Source organism: Sciurus carolinensis, chromosome 1, assembly GCF_902686445.1.
Source record: "Sciurus carolinensis chromosome 1, mSciCar1.2, whole genome shotgun sequence".
Lineage (NCBI taxonomy): Eukaryota > Metazoa > Chordata > Mammalia > Rodentia > Sciuridae > Sciurus > Sciurus carolinensis.
In genome coordinates this window covers 16942768-16966793 of record NC_062213.1, presented here as the reverse complement: position 1 = coordinate 16966793, position 24026 = coordinate 16942768, and the positions used below count along the sequence as shown (strand labels likewise).

At 38.9% G+C, this 24026-nt stretch overlaps 2 protein-coding genes and 2 non-coding genes across 9 annotated transcripts in view; 1 reads left to right on the top strand and 3 right to left on the bottom strand.

Annotated features, from left to right (window-relative positions):
* Positions 1-4840: 4840 nt before the first annotated feature.
* Positions 4841-4947, bottom strand: LOC124968972 (U6 spliceosomal RNA). Its single transcript, XR_007105900.1, has one exon. It is a non-coding gene; the product is annotated as a U6 spliceosomal RNA (small nuclear RNA).
* A 2806-nt stretch (positions 4948-7753) lies between these two features.
* LOC124968525 (U6 spliceosomal RNA) lies at positions 7754-7859 on the bottom strand. Its single transcript, XR_007105750.1, has one exon. It is a non-coding gene; the product is annotated as a U6 spliceosomal RNA (small nuclear RNA).
* Positions 7860-10160: 2301 nt separating this feature from the next.
* Positions 10161-22032, top strand: Rnf139 (ring finger protein 139). Its single transcript, XM_047522270.1, has 2 exons — positions 10161-10664; positions 20035-22032. The coding sequence occupies exons 1-2, from the start codon at positions 10484-10486 to the stop codon at positions 21855-21857; spliced, it is 2004 nt and encodes a 667-aa protein (XP_047378226.1). The 5' UTR covers positions 10161-10483; the 3' UTR covers positions 21858-22032.
* Positions 21657-24026, bottom strand: part of Tatdn1 (TatD DNase domain containing 1) — a 33534-nt gene continuing 31164 nt past the window's right edge. For all 6 annotated transcript variants that reach the window (XM_047522296.1, XM_047522305.1, XM_047522329.1 and 3 more), the window contains one exon: positions 21657-22850. In XM_047522296.1, coding sequence (XP_047378252.1) covers positions 22754-22850 — 97 coding nt within the window. In that variant the 3' untranslated portion in view covers positions 21657-22753. The remainder of the gene's footprint in view (positions 22851-24026) is intronic.

Below are 24026 nucleotides of genomic sequence, written 5' to 3'. Positions count from 1 at the left end.
GTATTCTTTCATTTTTGCAAAAGGTGTAGAACTGTATTACTTCTCCCTCTCTCCCTTCCCTCTCCCTCCCTCTCTCCCTTTTCTCTCCTGTCTAGTATTCTACCCTGTGAATTCCAGGTGCCTTGAAATCCCAGTTGGGTCTACACCTGGGTTCCCCCTCCCTGTGTCACATATGACTCGCTTGTTTTGCTTTTCATCTCTGATGGACCACTGTCCTTGCTTATGTACACTTCTTTGACAGTCCTATTTTTTCATGTATTTTGTCCAGTTTTTTTAAACTACTTAAAAGTTTATAATGTGTATATAAATTGACTAACTTTCACAGCCATTAAAGAAACTCACTCTAGTAATACTATGCACATGTACTTCAGTTGACACAAAATGTCAATATATGAAGTACATAAGAATTTTTTGCTCTACCTGTTTAGAATGCTTACTTATAAAGCGACTATTGAAGTATTAATAATGCAATGAAATTTTTCTGATTAGACATGACAATAACCTGCAAGATTTTTTTGATCATTCATCACACAATTTCAGACTTCAGAAAATGTCAAAAGAGATATTTGTCTCTGACTTTTTAAAGGTCATGGTTGAGTGAAAAGTAAACAAAATGTTGAAGGAATTAAGACTCAAACTAAATGTTGTGTGCACTCTCCCTCCCTTTCAATTGCATTAGGTAGGTCAGTAGATACAAATGGGTAGAGAGGCTACCCTAGTTTCTATCCTTTTAGTAGTTTCTATTTTTTTAAAACGAAGCTCTACATTATAAAAATAACTTAAGAACTCAAATGTAACAAAACCTGTTTAAAAAAAACCCAAAACAGCTGTCCCGCAGCACTGTGATGAAGTAACTCCTCTGTTACTTCATTCTGTGTGTCTACTTCCAACAATTGAAAATGGCCTGTGTGGCAAAGGAGATGCAGACCTTGCCAACATGTAACAACAGGAGCCATGGACATACGCATGGAACTGGTCCTAAGGGTGCTGGACAGACATAGTACAGTTATAGTCTTGTCCTAGGGTTATGTTAACGCTTCCATCTTCTATAATAATATAGTCTGAAGAGACCTAGACCACCTGAACATGTCACAAAAGGTCACACTGACCTACTATACTGATGACACTATGCTGTCAGATAAACAGCAGTTAGCATAGTGTACACTAAGGAATGGGAATAATCTCTAATAACATCCAGCAGCCTATAATATCTGTGACATTTTTAGGGTCCAGTAGTTTTCATGAGGGCCAAGATATCTCCTTCACAGTAAAGAACCAATCATTGCATGTCATCCACTCATTACCCAAATTATTCCACCATCAAAGAAGCATACTGATCTCTTGAGGCCTCTGTGGTAACTCAGAACCTGCTCTGACTCATACACTGAGGTAGACTGAGGAGTACCAGTTTCCAGTGGGACCAAAGCATGCAAAAGCTCTATGGCAGGTAAAGCGGCAGTGTAATTAGCCCTGGTGCCTGGGCCATTCAGTTCAGGAGATTCTATGGTAAAAGTATTTGTGGTAAGAGAAGCAGCCATGGAAGTTTATGGCACGCTCCAGTGGGCGAATCACAAGGTAGACAGACCCTACGTGTCCCGTAGCAAGGTTGCCATCTGCAGGAGAGAACCACCTATTGAAGAAAATAAACAACAAAACACCAGCTCTGTGCCTGATAATGCGCCTTAGCAGGAACTGAGCATCTCATGGGATGTCAAGGAATCATGTGGTCAGTTTCCCATCAAGCTGGGTTTTGTTAGACTTGACAAGTCAATTCCTGCTCTAGAACTGATGACAGGCAAGGCCAGAGAAAACAGGTGGCACAGGCAGGTGGTATAACTCTACCAATGTCCCTCCCTCAGCTCACAATTATGGCCACTTGAAGGGCTCTTATATCCAGTTGATAGAGGCAAAAAAGTCTAGCTAACTTCAGTGAGTTTTCTTGGACTATCAGTTCACAGACAGACTGCTGCTGTCCCATGGCTCACTCAGTAGTGGTCTTAAAAGACAACAGTGAGGGGAACCCTTCCAAAAGGCAGAATGTGGAGCGGTATTCCTGGTCATTGACTTTGAGAAACGAAGTGGCCTGAAGTAAGAATATACTTTCATGGCAAGTGGCAAATAGGTTAGCTAACTGATTAGAGGTCTGGAATGAGAAAGAATGGAAGATGGGGGAAAGGAAGCCTGGAGAAGCAGCTGTGGAGAAAATCATGGGGTGGGAACACAAAGATCTTGGTGTTGCATAATAGCGCCTATCAAAGACAATCAACTGTGTAGGAGGCACTGAACAGCCAAACGGACAAACTTTGCCAGTTAATTTCAGCACCTGTATCCATCAACTCTCCCAATAAAGGCACAATGAGCTTATGAACAAAGTCAACTTGCAGGGAGGCAAGTTCATAAGAGGCCAACAGCACTGCCTCCACCCACCAAGCAGCCAGTCCTTAATGTTCCCCACCCAACCTCTGACCTGGTGCCTCCCCTCAAGGAAACCAAGCAGTACCTGTCATCAGGTTATACTGGATTCCTCCATCCTAGAAGGTGCAGTGATGCACCTCGACAAGAAACTGCCCATCTCCACACGCGTTTGCCTTTCTTGCCCATAAGATGCTGACCAGCAATACTATCCAGGGTTGCAGGTGTTTGAGCCATCAATACGTACCCTGCAGAATACTGCCTTTGACCTACCGACCTGGTTTACAGCAAAGGAGGTGTGTCACTGGCACATGACCATAGGATTCACTGGTCCTGTCACATAATGCACGTAGAAAATGCTGGTCAGATGGAATGTGTAAAACAATTTTTGAAGATGAAACTGAAGCAAAAGTTTGAAGAGAATACCCTGAGAAGAGAGAATGCCGCCCACCAGGGTGCAGTATACACCTAGATCAACACCCATCATATGGTGCTGTGTCCCATACAGATAGAATATGTACTTGTGGTTGAAATGGTAAAAACAGAATTCCCATTAGGGCATGGCTGAATAATGGCCCGCAAATATGTCCACATCCTGATACCTGAAATCTATGAATACGATACCTTACAGGTAAATGGAAATTGCAGAGCTGGTTAAGTTAATGCTCTGAACATAGGGAGATTATTTTGGATTATCACAGAGTTTCTTAAATAAAAGAGAGGCAGTTTCATTTAGTAGATGTGACTTAAGGAGAAGATTGGAGTGATGTGACAAAGGGGCCATGAGCCTACAAATGTGGTAGGTGGGCTTGAGAAACTGATAAAGTCAAGAAAATAGAATTTCCCCTGGAGCCTCCAGAAGAAATGCAGCCCTGCTGATACCTTGACCTTCAGGACTATAAGGAAATAGATCCCTATTGTTTGAAACCACTAAGTTTGCAGTAATGTGTTACCGCAGCAATAGGAAATCAACACACCCACTTACTCCTAGAATCCCATGTGGGGTGTTTGTGTCTCTCAATCCCACAATTTTATATGTCTAGACGTCCTGATTCCCAACAGAACAACTCATTCATCAGTAAACACAATAATTGACCCTTTAAACTATAACCTGCTGAGGTTTCCCAGTCACTTCAGATTTTTTGTGACGAGAGACCAGTGGGTAAGGAAGAGTCACATCCTGGTTGTGGTCACTGGATCTGATCATCAGGAGGAAGGATTACTGTTATACCAAGGGCAGAAAGGAACATGTCTTATACCAAGGTGTCCCCTAGAGGTTTCTTGGTATTTCCCTACCCACTATCAGGAGTAAAATGGAAGACTTGCAAAATGGCAGAGTATCTCCTCCTAAAAGCAATGGGAACACTGTCAAAAACTTATCAAAGTTAATTTTTAAGAATTCTAGAAGGTAATTAAAAAGTTTCAATAATCCAAGGAGCAGTTTTAAAGAGAAAAGCTAAACCTTGGTAAAAAGAGAAGCATTTGAATTTGCCCTATTTCCATACCCCACCTCTAACAAAACATTAGATAGTAGTGATATAGCAAACAAACCTGCCAAGTTCCCAACTTTAGGGAAAATGCCTCTAGAATGTTTTGCTGTTATGTGATATGCTGTTGCTTGTTATATCCAAAGTCCCATTATATTGCTGGATTTTAAAAAATATTTTCCCACTACACTTTTATCATAAATCAGGTGACTGTATCCATGTGGGACTTTTTCTAGATTTTCTAATCTGTTCCATGGGTCAGTTTTTTTCTCCAAGCATCAATACCATTATGTTATCATCAGCTTTAAAATAGCTGATATTTGATAGTAAAAAATATTTCAACTGTTTTTTTTTAGAATAATCAGTATTTACTTATTTTTTTTTTTACAGACTGCATTTTGTTTCATTGTACAACAAATGGGGTACATCATTTCGTTTCTATGGTTGTACATGATGTAGATTCATACCATTCGTGTAATCATATATGTACATAGGGTAATGATGTCTCATTCCACCATTTTTCATACCCCCCCCCATTTCCCTCTACATAATCTAAAGTTCCTCCATTCTTCTCTCACCCCCCACTGCCCCACCCCCATTATATATCATCATCCACTTATCAGGGAAAACATTTGGCCTTTGATTTTTTGGGGATTAGCTTATTTCACTTAACATGATGTTTCTCCAATTCCATCCGTTTATCTGCAAATGCCATAATATTATTCTTTTTTATCTTTTAATTTTTTACAGACTGCATTTTGATTCATTGTACACAAATGAAGTACATCATTTCGTTTCTATGGTTGTACATGACATAGATTCACACCATTCGTGAATCATACACGTACATAGGGTAACGATGTCTGTCTCATTCCACCATTTTTCATACCCCTCTTTCTCTCATTTCCTTCTGCATCATCTAAAGTTTCCCCATTCTTCTCAAAAATATGGAACACTTCACGAATTTGCGTGTCATCCTTGAGCAGGGGCCATGCTAATCTTCTCTGTATCATTCCAATTTTAGTATATGTGCTGCCGAAGTGAGCACTCAACTGTGTTCTTTATTATTGCCTTGTCTATTATTGGCCTTTTTTCATTCCCCTATGAATTTTAAAATTAGCTTCTCATTTTCAAAAAAAAAAAAAAAAACCTATTGAGATTTTTTAAAATTTGGATTACACTGAATCTGTGTAAGTTGAAGTCTTTACAAACCCAAATCCTCTCCCAGAAGCTTTTATCTTACTCAGTTGGTATAACTGTTATGATTTAGATGAGATGCTCCTCCAAAAGCTCATGCATGAGACAATGCAAGACTGTTTAGTGGTGAATTGATGCTGATAAATGTAAATAAAAGTCACGTTAAGACAACATTTGTTTGTTAAAAAACAAACATTCAGAAGTGAAGATTAGATTATGAGTTGTAACATAATTAATTCATGGATTAACTAGTGGATTAATCTACTGATAGGGATTAACTGGGTGGTAACTGTAGGCAGGTAGAGTATTATGACTGGAAAAGGGATATCACTGGGGACATGCATTCGGGGTACATTTTGTCTCTGGTGAGCAGATTCCTCCCACCACTACTTTCTTTCTTTCTCTCCCTCCCCGCCCCCTCTCTCTCTGCTTCCTGATAGCCATGTCCTGAGCAGCTTTCCTCTGCCATACTCTTCCACCATTAAAGCTATTGAATTGACTATTTGTGGTCTGTGACCTCTGAAGCCATGAGCCCTAAATAAACTTTTCCTTCTGTTATTTTTCTTGTTGAGTCTCTTGATCACAGAGATAAAAAAGCTAACTAAAACAGCTGCAAAATGAGAAGTGATCATCAGAAGACTGAACTACTGGGACCCCACCTTAGGTGAAAGGTCCTGTAATTTCCACCTGCCAGTGGGATACTAGTCATGTGCCACATAATAATGTTTTGCTCAGCAGTGGACCATGTATATGACCACAGTCCCAACAGGATTATATCACCCAGTGTCAACATAGCCATCTTAATTTAAGTATGCTCTGTGGTGTTTTCAAAAAGATGAAATTGCCTAATGACATGTTTCTCAGAATGTATCCTATCATTCAGTGATGCAAGACTATATGTTCTTCTCTGGGATGCCTGCCTTGACAGATGTTTTAAATTTAATATTACTTATACTCTTCCTCTCATTAGTATCTCACATTATGCTTGATCACCACTCTAGACAAACTTTTATCATTCATTTTATAATGTACAATAAATCCTACTTAAGATTATCTCACGTGACAACCCAATCTTTACATTACTCCTGCACCATATATAATCATTGCAAAGTGTCATGTATGATAATACTGAGGTGTCAATAAGTATTTCTCCCAAAATTTGTTACAACATACTGTACTTAAAAATGTTGACTTCATTTTAATTTTTTCATTTTGTGGTGCTGAGCATTGGACCCAGGTCAGAGAGTATGCTAAACAAGTGCTCTACTGCTGAGTTAATCTCCAGTCCCTGAAATAAACTTTTTAATTTTTGTAAAAAGCATGAAAAATTACTTGCCAAGGATCAGATCTTATGCTCTGGAATCAGAAAAATATTAGTTATAAGCCTGGTTCTGCCACTATTATTGACTAGTGCTGGGTCCTTGGACAAGTCTAATAAGGCTTAATTAGATAATGCAGGACTCTCATGTCTCAACTGGTGATATTAAGCTTTTTTCTTTTCCTCCAGATGAACATACGAAAGATCAGACAGGTTGAGTACTTTATCTAAAGGCAGAACTAGTGAAGAGCAGAACTGGGCTGGTACTGCCAAACACAAAGAAAGTGCTCATCAATGTCTGTTGAATGAATGAACCAAAGTCAGTCAATATATACCCAATATTGATTCTAATACCATATATTCTCTGTTGTCTCTCTTGTTAACTAAATACAGACTCTTCCTGTTTATTTGGTATTTACAAAACCAGGAAATTAAAATAGTGGAATTTTGATTGGCATGTTTGAATTTTAGTTTAATTCTCAAGGCAGAAGATAAATTTATAGTATGTAATTTGTCTATCAGTCCCTACTCTTCATATCAGCATCCTCATCGTCCATTTGAAGGAAACACTTAACACACTTGTTGGAAGTGTGTATGCATGGTGGGGTGCTTGTTTTCCACTGCATGTGCTTGCGCCACACGTGCTCTCTCTCCCTCCCTCCCTCCAGCTAAGGTATATGATCCAATAACCTTAATCAGTTGGATGGTTTTTCCTGGGACTTGAAGAATAATGAAAATAAACCTCTAATGAATTTGTTTTTTGCTTAAGAGAGTCGAGAATCAATTTTTGTTGCTTGAAACATAAACTTGACTAATGAATGTCCTCAGGAAATTCAATCTAGGTTTTACACATCTTTCATACAAAACATTTGAAAGCTGCAAAAAGGTTTTTTGAACCATCAAAGATGAATGAACAGATTGTATTTTTGAATGCAGGTATTCTACATGTGAATATACGCACCACACTCTTCCAAATATCCTTGAGATAAATGTGCAAAGGAGTTGTGCAACATTCAAATCAATGTAGAAAACAACCAAAGATTAGAATCAGTGAATTGCAGTTATTTGAAAGTTTATCTTTTATCTTGAGAATTCCCAAGCACTCTATAAATTACCTCATCTATACAAATTTAGTTTTAGTTCTAAGGTAGTATTTTAAAGTACTTGACAGGGTTTTATTCAAAACTTTATTTTATAGATGGGGAAAGTGAGGTCTATTGTTTACAGACTTGTTCAAAGTTCTATGTGAGTAAGATAAGAATAACTATGTGACCACCTATTAATGTGTGAGAAACTTCTTCTCCTCCATCTCCTTCTTTTTTAAATAGAAGGCTTTATGAAATAGAAGGCTTTGTTTTCCATGTTATCCTTACCCAGGGACCATACTAATCATCTCTGTAACATTCCAATTGTTTTGAGTACATGTTACCAAAGGGAGCAAATGTAAACTATTCTACTAATAAGATTTTACATCAAATTAAGATTAGAAATAATTAAAACCTTGATAAGAAAGGAATGAAGCAGTTCTCATTTTAAAAGCTTTTTATTTAATATTTATAACATTTAACTTTTAAAATAAAATTAGAGGAAAGCCAATGAACATACTGGACTCACCTGTCTCCTCTACTACATTTTTAAGAATACTCCTTGTGGACCCTTTTCTCCACAATGGCTTTATTCTTTCTGCTTTAAATTGCACCCAGGGAGGAATACAAGATGAGTTGAGTAGCTAATTTATATCTCTCAAACTCTCTATATGAGGTTTCATAATTCTCCCACTTCACCAGGTTTGCTTTCCTTTGAGAATTTTGTCATAACCACAAGGTTATTCCCCAGATATGCAGTTAGGAAAATTAATCTGGCAGTAGTAAATAGACTGGATTCAAAAAAATAGCAATTATAATGAGGATATTACCACAAACCAGGCAAACTACTGGAGGCTCTTGAGTTAGGATGGTGAAAATAACAATAGGGGACTGGAACTTTCAAGAGACAGTGAAGACAGAAGGGATCCAATTTGGTTGCAGAATTGGCTGCTGATGAAGGAGAAGAAGGAGAAAGAAGGAGAAAGAGGAAGAAGGAAGAAGGAAGAAGATGAAGGAAGGAAGGAAGGAAGGAAGGAAGGAAGGAAGGAAGAAAGAAAGAAAAGAAAAGAAGGAAGGAAGGAAGGAAGGAAGGAAGGAAGGAGGGAGGAGGAAGGAGGGAGAAGGAGGGAGGAGGGAGGAGGGAGGAGGAAGGAGGGAGAAGGAAGGAGGGAGGAAGAAGGAGGAGGAGGAAGAGGAGAAGAAGAAGAAGTAGTAGTAGTAGTAGTAGTAGTAGTAGAGGAGAAGAAGAAGAAGAACAACAACAAGAACAAGAACAAGAACAACAAGAACAAGAACAAGAAGTCGCCAAGTTTTGGGCTTCAGATAGCCTTGGGGACAAATTCTGATTTTGACTCTCACTGGCTTTGGCCATACTAGCTGCCCAATACTTACCTACTACCATTGTGATCTTGCAATTTATCTAAACATCAGTTACCTCTTCTGTAAAACAGGGATAATATTACCTACCAAAATAAGGTCCATGCAAAGACTAAAAGTAAAAGGTATAACCTTAGTACAGTACTTAGTACACGATTAAGCACCAGATAGATGGCAATCATTATTGGCCAGGGATAACTGAAGGTAAAACATGAGACTGTAGAAAGACTTTGGGTGAGGATCTTATCTTCCTACTACAGAGAGCTCCATTCCGAGAAAAGGGGATTCCTAAGAATTCGACAATTTTAGGAATAATCTCAGTAGAGGATAACCCTCCCCTCCCCGCCGCCTGGCCCGCATTGCTCCCTGACATAAACCAGATAGGGCACTGTACTTTGAGTTAGAAGTCCAAGGCAGCCAGGCTTCTTGCTTCCTGTTTTATCCTACTTGGTCTAAGATAGCTGGGTGCAGGCTCTGGCCTAACTTAACGGACTTGCTGGTGAAGGAAAAGAAAGAAAACATCCAGACCATTTCAAATGAGGCGGACAGGCAAGAAAGTAGGAGAAAGACTACATCTGCCTTCAGGAGGAATGGAGGGATGGTCCAGGAGTGCTTACCTTTGATGAGGAGACCTCAAAGACAGACAGGTCCGAGTTCTTAGGCCACAGCCTCCCCAAATATTAGTAGAATGTGGCGCTGAACGTGCTCACTTCCGTCCATCTGGGTACGAGACAGGGACAGAGGAGTGCTAAGGGAGGCCGCGCATTCCACACCTCGCCCAGTGCCCCCCGAGACAGACGCCCCAGAAGTGCCCGCTGCGAGGCCCTCACCTGGACCCGGGCGGCCTCGCAGTCGCCGTCGTTTCCCCTCGCGCGGGTCCTTCTCTCAGTCCCCGCCTCCAGATGGGGTCGGGTAGGTCCTTTGGCTTTTCTCCTCCCAAGCAGCAAGAGGCATGTTTATGGGACATTTAATGAGATCTAATAAAACCGTTGATAATTTCGGCCTCCGGAAGCACGGAGTCCCTCGATAGGTGGACGCCACCGCGGTGATTGCCAAACCTGAGGAGGCAGGGCGCGGCTCCCGGGAACGCGAGTGCCACACGGTGGCGCCAAGGCGGCGCGGACCGCGGAGATGGGCGGAAACCATGGCAACGCTTTGAGTCGCTTTGGCGCCGTGCGTGATGACGGCGTGGGGAGCGTCCGATTATGACGCAGGGAGCGGCGCGGGCTCCACGTTCTCGCGTGACCGCGGGCGCAGCCCCTGGGCCTCGCAACAGCAGCAACGGCAGAGGCAGGCGGGGTCAAGATGGTGGCTCCGCGGGCGGGGGAGGCGGTGGAGGGAGGAGGAGCCAGACCATAGCCAGCCGGAAACACCGACACCCAGAGACCTCCCGGGGAGCCGCCGCCGCCGCCGCTGCCTCAGCCGCCGCCGCCTCCGCCGCCTGCTCCAGCTCGGGAGACGCGAGCGGGCGGCGGGGCGGGCCCGAGAGAAAGGAGAGGAGGAGGGTGGGGGCGGAGTCGCCCGCCCAGCCCCCGCCCCGGCCGCGGTCCCGGGCCCTGCCCCGCGCGCCCTGCCCGGCCCGCCCAGCCCCGGTGTGGCAGCGGCTCATGGCGGCGGTGGGGCCCCCGCAGCAGCAGGTGCGGATGGCCCATCAGCAGGTCTGGGCGGCGCTCGAGGTGGCGCTCCGGGTGCCCTGCCTCTACATCATCGACGCCATCTTCAACTCCTACTACGATTCCAGCCAAAGCCGGTTCTGCATCGTGCTCCAGATCTTTCTCCGGCTCCTTGGTAAGGAGACGGGGTAGCCCGCGGGCCGCGACGTGCCCCCGGGGGCCGACGGCCGCGCGCGTCTTGGGGACCCGCGGCTTGATCCCCCAGAGGGGCGTTTTTGCGGGGTGGCAGGGGCAGGAAATGACACTTGTCCCAGAGTTGACAGCAGAGCGGTTCTCGGCGAGTCAGCCCACTTCGGTGCGGCTCCTGGGAGGCCGAGGGAAAGCATGCATGTGAGAGCGCGCGGCTCGTTGCCCTGTCTCTTGGGGCATAAGTGCTGGTTCGCCGCGTCCTATGCGACAGCCTTGGAAAAAACAGCAGTCTGCTTGTCCTGGTCTCGCCGTGTGACCTTGGACTTGTGCCAGCGCGTGGGCCTCAGTGTCCCCTTTTCAAAATGCAGAGTTTTTGTGTGTTGTCAATTCCGCATCCGCGTGTCCACCAGCTCGTGAAGTGCCTGCTGTAAATGACATCCAAGCCAAGGAGACAGGGTTTTGAATGTCAAACCTTGAAACCGTTACCAAAAATCCTCACGAAGAAAGTGGTACTTCCAAGTCCTAACATTTTCCATGAATAAACGAGAAGGTATTGGCATTTGCAAGAAAGACTTCTGCATGTGGATGGAGTGTGAAAAGCAATTTTGTGTTTCACGCCCCATCTCCCATCTTCACTTACATCACCATAGTGAGAAGCATTTTTGTGTAAAAGAATTTTTTTCAGTAATCGAAACTTGGCAAATTTTGTTGATGTGGTAATTCTTGTGATCAATCTTTAGGGGGCTAGTGCTTTTGAAGATTTGCTAGGGCAGGCTGATACCGATCCTTACCAACCCTTTCCGAATTACAAACCATCTGTTGCTTTATGTTTACAAAAAAAGGAATGACAATAAAAATTGAATTTTTTTCTTAGCAATAAAGAACATTTTACATTTGCCTGGGACTTTACCTAATCATCAGACATTCCTCAGAGGTGTGTGATTTTGTTCTCATTTTACAAATGAGGAACCCTGAGGGTCATAAAGGTTAAGTGGTTTGCTTTTGGTACACAGCTGGTATGTGTTTGCCAGAGCCTGGGCTTCAAGATTTTTTTGACATCAAGTATGGCTTACTTTGCTCCTGGTATGTTGAAATTCAGATACAGAATGGTGTAGTAATGTTTACAGATTGATCTTAAAACTAAACCATGTAAATGTGTTTTTTAGTACAAGGCTTCTCAGTAATCCACTGGCTACTTAATTCCAACCATTCCTACTTGTCTTCAGAAAAAATGTACTATCTGTGTTAATAGTGGCAAAAATGGGACTGTGTTTGAGAGAATTCTGCATATTCACTCCAGAAATAGTGTAGCCACTGCCTTGAATGTCCTTATAGCATAATAACTGCACATTGTCTGAGAACACTTAGGGACCTGGTGTTTTAATGCAGCACTCTGTTGAGCTTCAGACCATGCAGCTTTAAAAAAAAAGGAGTGTTTTCCTTAATTAAATCATTTGTAATTTAAGAACATTAAACAAAAGTAATGTTTTCCTTATAATTTCTATGCTTCTTTTTTTTATATTTGTGGAAGTTTCATATTTGAAAGTTTACAGAGAGCTCTCTGGTAAGTTACTTAACTGCTCTGTATGTAGGCTTTATTTATTTATTTTTTTTAAGTTGGACAATGATGGTATGTATCTCTTAGGGCTTAGAACAGTAAATGAGTTAGGATGTAGCCTTTTAAGACACTTTAAGTGTTAGCTGTTAGCAAGCTTCTTCACTTTTCCAAAAATGTTTCAGTCAAGACCATACATTGTTATTCAGGAAATATTTTAATGTTTCAATTAAAACCATACATTGTTACATATATTTTGGTCTTTTGAAGACATCAGCAAAATGTTTTATTTGAAAATTTTGACCTTAGAATATTATCTGGGTCAGTTTTTATGAGAAATTAATATTCCTTATATTGTGCCAGTGTAATTGTGCTAATTTTTCATGTTTGTAAGAATGAAAAATACTGACTTTGGTGCTAAAACATTAACTCCAAATAAAGCAAATGTTTTTTTTAAAATGACAGGTGGGTGTGTAAACGATACTAATGGTAGTTGAAATTAGTTTTTCTTGCTTCATTTTTCCCTATAGTTATAGGCTTCTCAGACTACTCAGTACTTGTCAACCTTACCTTTTTTCAAGCATTACCAGTTTTTTCGTTGTTTTTGTAGTGTTTGAAGTTTTTATTCCTTTCTGCCTACAAAAGGGTACAGCAGCTGTACTTGGGGTATCAAACTAATTTGAGATTTCAACAGGTCAGAAGGTAAAGCATCTCATTTTGGAGCTTCAGAAAAAGTCACAGGACAATATATAGAATGTTTAAGAACCTAAGGCTCTTAGAAAGTGTTAAATGCTAAATGAAACTCAATTTAGAGCAGCACAATGCTGAATTAGTAAACTTATATCCAAGGCAGAAAATGCATGCATAGGAATTTGTTTTAATAGTATTACTCACATGGTGGTAGGTGATTCATTGAGGTGGCAAAGGGCTTTCTAAACATAAAAGAAAACTCAGAAATTACATGGGAAGATATACCTTACAAATATGAGTACATAAAAATGAAAAACTTCTTTATGGCAAAACAAAACAAAAAATCCTTGGTGTTGGAGGTGTAGCTTAGTGATGGGGGTCTTGCCTAGTATGTGAGCTAGGCCCTGGGTTTGATCCCCAGCAGAGGCTTACCCCCCAAAAAAAATTTTTTTCTTAAAAATGACAAACTGAGGGAAAGATTGTAAGAGTTTTATTCTGTTAATTAAAAAAAATTTTAAAAACCTTATACTCACATAGAAAAATGGGCCTTACAGTTCACAATAAACAAAATGAACATGGCCAATAAGCAGAAGCAAGCATGACTTAATCTTATCTATCATTAAAGAATTACATTCATAACAGAATTTCACTTATTTGGTAAAGAGTTTGAGGTGTGATTAAAAAGTACTTTTGGCCAAGTTATTTATTATTTGAAATATGAAAATTTATATGGTTTTGGTAGGTTCCAACTTCTCTATAAAACCATTTGGCACTGTCAACTGACATTTTCTCTATACCTTTGACTCATGGTTCCAGTTCTATGTATTTGACCTGGATATTATAGCTGTACAGAGACTTTGAGCAAGGATACTCATTTGAGCACTAGTGGAAATAACAAAACAACAAACTCAAACTTTAATGTGTATTAGATGCAAATCTGTTCTTTGTTATTAGGCCTAGCCATATGATAAAGTTCTTGAAAAGAATGAGATCATTATTTTTGGTGCTGAACGAGATAGTTAATTTTGGTGCTGCAGAAAGATACCAGAAAACCTGTGAAGTGAGCAAGTGAAGCAGAAGTAATCCAGACTGGCAGGTGTTTCTCAACAGTGGCACTATTGACACAGGGTAATTCTGTGTTGGGAGGGTGCTGTTGTGTGTATTATAGGATTTTTCTTCCCATTATATGCCAGTAGCACACCTCCAGTCCACTTGCACACAGGCAGAACTATCTCTGGATTTTGCCGTAAGTCCTCTGTGGGGCAAAAATTCAGTCTTGGTTGAAAATCACTGGGATAGACAAATAAACCAGTAGTACAGAAGACATAGTCCAGAAATAGTCCTTCAATCTATATTTAGAAACTTGATGTGTTTCAAGGTAGAATTGAAGTACATTGAGGTAAATATGGACTAATTAGTGGTCATTTACTTACTCATAGGGAAAAATTTTACTGGATCCTTACTTCATGTCTGTAAAGTCAGTTCTAAGTGAACCTAATAGCTAAATGTGAAATGTGGACTTTAAGTTTTTAGAAGAAATGTGAATTTTTTTTCAACCTTAGAGTAAGGGGGAAATACTTTAGAAATACATCAAAGCAAATGTAGAAAATAAAGATTGATAAATGAGGTTAAAATTAGAATCCTGTTAATCCAAAAAAAAAAAAAAAAAACAGCATAAAGAAAGCAGAAAAGGTGTGTATGTGTATGACTGTGTGCTTAATTTGTCAAGATGTACAAGCAACTTAGTAAAATAGCATAATATAGGGGTGTTTATCCTATTCTCACCAACCCAGAATTCTTCACCTCTGGCCACCAAAATGTGTGTGGGGATTTCTCCTATCGACCATTTCTACAACACATTCTTTAGTGGTCACTACTGGGTGTCCTTCAATTTAATGCCTGACATGTACCATCAGAACCTGCTGGTTTGAGGATTCAATTCCATAAGATTGCCTCTTATCTTCAGGTACCATTCACAAGCACAGGTTGTGGCCTGTGTTCCTGACTTATGGTCTGTAAATCAGGGTGACCCCTCTTGGTTCACTTAGTATGATAAAGCAGCTCACAGAATTCAGGGAAATTCTTTACACACATTTACCATTTATTATAAAGACTGTACAACCAGATGGATGGACAGATGGAAAAGATGCACAGGCCAGGGAGAAGAAAGGGAGTAGTGTGGTGCCCTCTCTGGACCCGTGACTCTCCAGGAACCTCCATGCACCCAGCTCTCTGGAAGACCCCAGGACCCAGTCCTTTTGGGGTTTTGTGGCTCTCCATTATGTTGGCATGATTGATTATATCATTGACCACTGGTTTAGCAACTTGACCTTCAACCCTTTTTACCTCCTCAGAATTGAGGGGTGGGAGCAGCACTGAACGTTCCAGCCTTCTAATCATTTGGTTAGCAACCAGCCCCCATCTGAGGCTATCCAGGAGCCCCTCAGCCATCTCCTTAGCATACAAAACAGTCTTATATCTCTGGATTCCAAAGATTTTAGGAGCAATGTGTTAGGAATCTGGATGAAGACCAAATACTTATTTTACAATACTATAGGTAGGTAAGAGACTAGAAAAACTTGGTTACCTCTTCATGTAATGCCACAATAGGGTTTGGCTCTTTGTTTTTTTCCCCTCCCCTAAATCCATGTTTACATACTTCTAATAAAAACATGTTACAGTTTTAGTCAAAGGCAAAACTTTATTTATTTATTGGTACTGGGAATTCAACCCAGGGGTGCTTTACCACTGAGTTACATCCATAGCCCTTTTTATTTTTTATTTTGAGACAGGGTCTTAAGTTGCTGAGTCTGACCTCAAACTTGTGATCGTGCTCTCTCAGCATTATGAGTTACTCAGTACAGGTGTGCACCAGCATGCTAAAAAAATTGTAATGAATAAAGTTTTAGGATATCACGGTCTTTTTTTAACCAAAAGTGAAAAGTTTGATAGCATATTTGATAGCAAATTTGTCTTTGTGATGTAGTTTTTTTGTAGTTTTTTCTTTAGTATACTAACAGTTTTTCAATGCTTTATTTATGTCGTCCTAAATTTCATTGCTTAGGGCTACCTTGGGTGAAGGTACTAATAACATTTATTGCTGTGCTTCTCCATCTTTATCAGATCTTGAAATGTTTTCCACAGCTAGCTTTAGATTGTTTTAAAAGTATTTTTAACATAATAATAATAATATACATTTAGTTGTAGGTGGACACAATACCTTTATTTTATTTTTATGTGGTGCTGAGGATCGAAACCAGGGCCTCACGCATGCTAGGTGGGCGTCCTACCACTAAGCCACAGCCCCAGCCTCCTACTTTAAAGGTATTTAAGGGAGCTGGAGAACTGTAAATATTATATCCTATTTCCTTTTAATTTTAAGTTTTTAGAAGAGGAGGTTGAGAGTGAACAGACTTTACACACACATAAAAGTTAACTTTTCATTGTGTAAATGCATGGTGGGGTTTTTTCCTCCTCTTTCCTTCTTATTTGCTTGGTTTTGGTAGTTCAGATTGTATGAATTCAGTTCATACATTGCGACCGCAATGAAACTATGGTCACTGGAGAATTGGACTGAAATCTCTGAGTTATGGTTTTGTTCTCCAGTGTCCCAAGGTGGTTTTTCTTTATAAAGCAGGTCATTTATAAGTCTTTCTAAAAAACTATCCCTGGGCTTTATTTTCATAGACCTACAGGATAAGTACCAAAAGTTACATGTCTAAAGTTATGAAAATGCAAGGAAACTTTGACATTATGAAAAATGACCCCCTAAAGGTCACCAGAAGGAATGTTACTTTGAAGACTTATAACTTTTGGAGAACAGGTATTTTTTTCTGTAAAATGAGAGCTGTTTCTTCCCACATCTCAAATAAAGGAACATGTGTATTTAAAAGTTATTCTACCAATAAACTTTGGTTAGGAATTAAAACAAGTTTAAGCTAGTCTTGAAATATTTACTCATTATTATACTTTGGGAGTGTGATTTTAGTCAGGAAAAAGTAGTTTTAGATTTTTACTTGCTAGATCACATCCAAACATTGAGGCTGTTAGTCTCACCATGTTATTTATCCTATCCTAGCCTTTCCCTGTTTTTGCTTTGGTATATTTGCATAAAGCAGAGTGGTACTATTTATCCAGAAATATCTAACACCCAAATCATTCCTTTATTTGTGTGTAAAAAATAAGCTTCAGGGAAAAAAACATTAGAATAAAAAGGATTGGTTATAAAATTACAGCAAAGCTCATGAATAGTCACTGGATATGATTAATTTACCAACTGGAATAGTACATTGACAAAAATCATTTATAGTCCCTGTTGACTTTCTTCTTTTTAAGTGGAATAAAATAGAACTGAAGTTATTTTGTTTAAGTTTTGACTCAGCTTAGATGATTAGTTCAGCTTTGTTTCAGGAAAAGTACTGACTTTTGTTTTTCTACATAAAGTAAGATCACAGGTAATATACAGTAGGCTGAGTTCATTCCATTTCCTTGTTACCTTGCATGAAAAAAAGTTTCTTAAAGGAAAAAAAAATTCCATTTTCTACTGAAAGTGCCCAGGTCTCTGCTCTTTGGGAACATAGTAGAGGCCTGCTGGGATGGGAAACAGGTCATTCTCATTCAGAGGTTTGTGTATCATCCAGTCACTTGTGTCCTTTTGGTTTTTTCACAAGTGACCTGTAACATAGGCACAGGATAAATTTTAAGTCTATGGGCAAAATCATCACCTAAAGGAAGTGGAACATGCCCTTGCTTTTGTGTGTGACATGTTTGGAAATGCTTCTCCTGTAACATGCAGCATCTTTCTTGACTGCATGCAGTACAATGGCCAGGTGGGTGTTTGTTTTGAAGTTTGTTGCTTTTTCTATATCCCAAGCTGTAGTATCTCAGCTTTGTTTTACCCTTTCATAAATTTCATTTTTCAAGCAGGCTGTATTTTGTGAATGCCTTTAAAAAACTAGTCCAGATGACAGAACAATTTATTTCTCCAGTGAGTAGTAATTGAACTTATTTTGTAATACAGAATTGTGGGATCTGTTGATGTACAAGGTGGAATCCTTGCTGGCTATCAGGGACCCCCTGTATAATAAGGCAGATGATACTGATAAGTACAAACTGCAATTTCAGGTGGTACATGACTTTTAGGTGATTCACTTAAATTCTGTAGGTATGCTGAAGGATCAGCCACTGTCAAAGAAAGTGGGTCCCTAGAATGGGTAGATCTGACCAGTCAGTTTGGGGAAGCTGGTGGGGCAGAGAGAATTCTAAACACAGATGTAATTATGGTAGAGAAAGGAACATGTTTGAGAAACAGAAGCATGGCACATTTGTGTCTGTGTGCAGTTGTGCATATGTTGAGCTCTAAAGCAAATAGCAAATTGGATCCTTGAATGCGAGGACAAGGAGTGTAGGTTTTAGTTGATTGTAATTTCAGAGCCACTGAAGAATTATTTTGAGCAAAGAAATGAGTAAAGGCAATTTGGTGACAGCTTTGGATGGATTTGAACAAAGATGAGTTTTTAGATAGACTGATTTGATGTCATTAAGAAAAAGGAGAAAAAGATGTTGGTAGAGTTTAGGAACTAATTGGCAAAGCTTGAGAGAGTGGGGCCTGTAGCTTTACTGAGGAATAATAATAGCACCTTCAACTGAATATCACAAGGAAAAGCTCATTCTGGATTAAAATGAGTTAGGCTTTAGAAATTTTGAGTTTTGCATTTATAATGTAGGAGTGTTAGTCAACTTTTTGTCTGTGACAAAATACCTAATAAAATCAACTTAAAAGAGAAGTTTATTTTGGCTCATAATTTCAGAAGTTTCAGTCCACGGTCACTTGGCTTCATTTTCTCTGGGCCTTTGGTAGAACATCATGACAAGGAGCATGTGATAATGCAGAGCTGCTCACCACATGGCAGCCAGGAAGGAGACGGACGAGACAGACAGAGCGATCAGGGACAAAACATCCCCTTGAAGGGCATGCCCCCAGTGACCTACTCCCTTCAACCCAACCCCTCTTCAGAAAGTTTCCAGTACCTCCCAGTAGCCCATTAAATTTTGTGTCCATAAATGGGTTAATCCACTCACGAAGTCAGAGCCCTTCTGATTCCTTCACTTCCCAAAGGTCCTATCCCTGAACACTGACACACTGGGGACCAAGCCTTTGACACATGACCTTTTGGAGGACATTTAAAACCCAAACCATAAGAGAGTTGAACTAGGTGAATATTTGGATGTCATTCCCAAAGTTAAAACCTTGTATAATGTGTTTATTGTAATCTCATTTTAAAAAACATCTTTAGCCAGAGCACAAAGAAAGATGTGTCCAGTGTACATCATCAGACTGTTTATATGGTGGTCACATGTGGAGTGGGGGAGGGGAATGTTACCATTATTTTTTAACATGTTTGAATTTTCTGAATGTTATTTTTGTAATTTGAAGAATAAAAAGGGTTGGCTATTTGAAGAAATGAATTCAGTAATGCATAAGGAAAAGGGAACTTAGTGTTTTTGAAATCTGAATGAAAGTATGTTTGAAAAAAAAAAACGAAACTGAATTGGAACCTTTGGAGAATGCTCAAATTTAAAGAGCAGGAAAAAGATAAGAGCTGGTAAGGATTCACAACTGGAAGAAAAGGAGGAATTAGGAGGAAATGTAAAACTTGATTTCTTAAAGAAGATTTTTAAAATGAAAGAATTGTAAGATTTAATGGAAACAAATGTTTTTCATTTGGGGTGTTTGTAATTAAGTTTTTGATGGAGTTAAATTTTTAATGATTATGAAATTACAAAGGACATGTTCTTCTGAGTTTTGAATTAATAAGTTCAAAGGTACATATCCCTACAAATATGTCCTGAATATAATTTCAAAATTTCATGCCTGACATACAGTGTGATGGAATTACTTTGGAAATTAGAAAATAACGGGTGAGATTTTTAAAAATAATTTTAGGTTTGCTTGTACCCTGACTTTAAAAAATCTTATTGATCCTTAAGCCTAAATTGTTTTAAGGCTTAATGTTTGTAACTTTGGAAATAGTCCTAATTGTTAAGTAACACTTACTAGTATAAAACATACTTTATTTCATTCAAATGACCTTTTTCTTTTCTTTTTTAGGTATATTTGTATCCAGTATTGTTCTTATCTTGTCACAGCGATCACTTTTCAAGTTTTACATGTACAGCTCAGCCTTTCTCTTAGCTGTAACTTCAGTGCTGGTGAATTATTATGCTTCTTTGCACATTGACTTCTATGGTGCCTACAACACATCAGCTTTTGGAATTGAGCTGCTTCCTCGAAAAGGGCCTTCATTATGGATGGCACTCATTGTTTTACAGCTAACATTTGGAATTGGATACATCACATTACTCCAGATTCATTCCATCTATTCACAATTAATTATTTTGGATCTCTTGGTTCCTGTAATAGGCTTAATCACAGAGCTACCCTTGCATATCAGAGAGACTTTAGTTTTTACCTCTTCGTTGATTCTCATATTAAATACAGTGCTTGTGTTGGCAGTGAAACTTAAGTGGTTTTATTATTCCACACGATATGTTTATCTTTTAGTGAGGCACATGTATCGAATTTATGGATTACAGTTATTGATGGAGGACACATGGAAGAGGATCCGTTTCCCAGATATACTTCGAGTCTTCTGGCTAACAAGAATTACAGCTCAGGCTACAGTGTTAATGTACATTTTAAGGATGGCAAATGAAACTGAGTCCTTTTTTATTTCTTGGGATGATTTCTGGGACCTCATTTGCAATCTTATAATTAGTGGATGTGATTCTACACTAACTGTCCTGGGCATGAGTGCTGTAATTTCCTCAATAGCCCATTATCTGGGGCTTGGAATCTTGGCCTTTATTGGATCAACTGAAGAAGATGACAGGAGGCTTGGCTTTGTAGCACCTGTTTTATTTTTTATTCTGGCTCTTCAGACTGGCTTAAGTGGGCTGAGACCAGAAGAGAGACTTATTCGCTTAAGTAGAAACATGTGCCTTTTATTAACTGCAGTCCTGCATTTCATCCATGGAATGACAGACCCTGTATTAATGTCTCTGAGTGCCTCCCATGTATCATCTTTTCGTAGACATTTTCCTGTTCTGTTTGTCTCTGCTTGCCTGTTTATTCTTCCTGTTTTACTCAGTTATGTTCTTTGGCATCATTATGCACTAAATACATGGTTGTTTGCAGTTACAGCCTTTTGTGTGGAACTCTGCTTAAAAGTAATTGTTTCTCTCACTGTCTATACGCTGTTCATGATTGATGGCTATTATAATGTCCTCTGGGAAAAGCTTGATGATTACGTCTACTATGTTCGTTCAACAGGCAATATTATTGAATTTATATTTGGAGTAGTAATGTTTGGAAATGGGGCTTATACTATGATGTTTGAGTCAGGAAGTAAAATCCGGGCTTGTATGATGTGCCTACATGCCTATTTTAACATCTACTTACAAGCAAAAAATGGCTGGAAGACATTTATGAATCGTAGAACTGCTGTTAAGAAAATTAATTCACTTCCTGAAATCAAAGGGAGCCGCTTGCAAGAAATAGATGATGTATGTGCAATTTGCTATCATGAGTTTACAACATCAGCTCGTATTACACCATGTAATCATTATTTCCATGCACTTTGCCTTCGGAAATGGCTGTACATCCAAGATACTTGTCCAATGTGCCATCAAAAAGTGTACATCGAAGATGACAGTAAGGATAATGCAAATATCTCTAACAACAATGGCTTTATTGCACCCAATGAAAATGAAAATCCAGAGGAAGCTATAAGGGAAGATGCTGCTGAATCCGACAGGGAATTGAACGAAGACGACAGTACGGATTGCGATGATGATGTTCAAAGAGAAAGAAATGGAGGGATTCAGCACACAGGCGCAGCAGCTGAAGAATTTATTAATGATGACACTGACTGATTAAAATAGCATTTACTAATCATTGAGGTATTTGTTTAAAATTCAGTTCATCCAAAATGGAGTAATATGCTTCACTTCAGTGTGTAACCAAGCACAAAAACAGTATCAATGTTGAATCTGTGAATGGTTTTCCGTTTACTGTGATGTGCTACTGTAAATATACCTCTTTAATTACTTCTGGTCTCTTTGGTGACCTATTTAAATTTGTGTACATTATTGTACATAGAATAAAATGTTTTCACGTTTTTATGACAAAAGTTGAACAAATAGCTTTTTAATAGATAAAATAATCATACGGTGCGTCAATTGTGCCAAAAATTCCTCAATGAATTTATATAATGTATCTAACTCTGGACCCTAGTTTTTCTTTAAATTGGGTGGGAGAATGAAATTGCAAATCAGGAAATCACATTAAAGTCAAGGAAAAAATTTGGAACTGAAGAGAAAGGCTATCGAGTGTTTTAAAACTAAGGAAAAAATTAGCTAGTTAGAAGCAACTGAGAACTTTTTTGAACTTGGAGTAGCAATGTAGTTGAGCTGGGTTCAAAAGTCATGAGATAGACGAAGTTGAGCAATAGGCTTATATCAACTAAACTTTGATATAAACCAGAATGTACTATTTAATTTTTAGGTAAAATCAGCCGTTCTGTTTGCAGTATTATAAAATTGTCTTTTCAGGTTGATTAGATTACACAATGAGTATAGTTAGGTTTCCACTGTTTTAAACTAAAGCCTTAAATGAAATAAAAAATCCTGATCTGATTTTATGGATAGAATTGAAGATGATGATATGCAGTGATACCTATTTAGATGACATCCAGAGACTTCTTTATTAAAACTTATCATGAAATTTTTACATACATGATGGAAAATGGAATATGTATAAATTAAATGGGTCAGGAAAAAAATAGTTTAATGGTGTTGTTATATAGCGTATTGGCTAATTCAAGTGGATCCTCATCTCTTACTGCTGACATTATCTCCAGTATTTGACTAAAACAAAACAAAAAAGGATGGTTAAATTTTCAAGCATGTATTCAGTTTTAAAGGTATATTAGCATCTTTTTCACATAAAGGAAGGCCTGTACTTCCTTTAACAAACACAATAAGCTTAAAAGTTATTAAAGTTTTTAGCAATATCGTAGAAAAACTTAAATGAGACAAAGTTCTGAAGCTGACTTGAAATAGAACCAAGAAACAGTATCAAATACATTTAAAATCAGCCTTCTATACTATGTGTGCCACAATTATGGCATTAACCCAGTGAAATTGAAGCAGCTTTTAAAACTGTAGGTCATAACATTTCAGTGAGTCATGATAAGCATTTTAAAAATTAAGAGGATATGTATATTGCATGTAATAAGGGTAAGTACTTTTCCACTTTGGGTTTGGTTTTACTTATATTTGTATGTGTATAATGACAATTGGGAGGATAGCACCCCAAATTTTCTTTATACAGACTAAGCCATTGCTTGAAGAACAGTCCTTCAAAGGTGGTATAAATGGCTACATGATCAACTAAGAATTACGGCAAAGGAAGAATAAAATGTGGTTGAGGGTGAGGGTTTTATGTTCCTATACTTTCTGTCCTGTAAGACAGAATAGCCCAGTGGTCTATCTTTACCTAAAATGATAATTATCAGTAGTGTTTCCTATTATATATAGGTAGAATGTTTTTCATACATGAATTAGAAGGTTCTAGTATAAAGGAAACATTTAGACACTCTTTGTAATAAGTTTTCTGTTCCCTTTATGGATATCTTAACTGTGAACACCCAAAGGAATTGATAATACAAAGTTTATGGCAATCTTCAAACATCTCTTGCATCTAGTCTATTTTTATGTGGTTTCAGTGGCCTAAAGCTAAAGTTATTCTAAAAATGATAATTAAAAAGTAAAAATGTATATTATCCTTGAGAATTTAATGTTTTGTTTATATAGCACACCAGACACAGGTTTTCAGTTAGGCAAGGTCTGTATAATCCCTACTACCCATCTCCTTTCCAGTCCTTCCCCACACTGATAAGCAGTGATAGCTTCAAATCATTTTTTTTCTCCTACTTGAAATCCTTTGGGTCCTGTCAAAACTAAGGTTGGTATACAAGAGCTCAGACAATACCACCTCACCCTGCTGCCTTCTACCTAACCTATGCATCCTACTTACTCCCA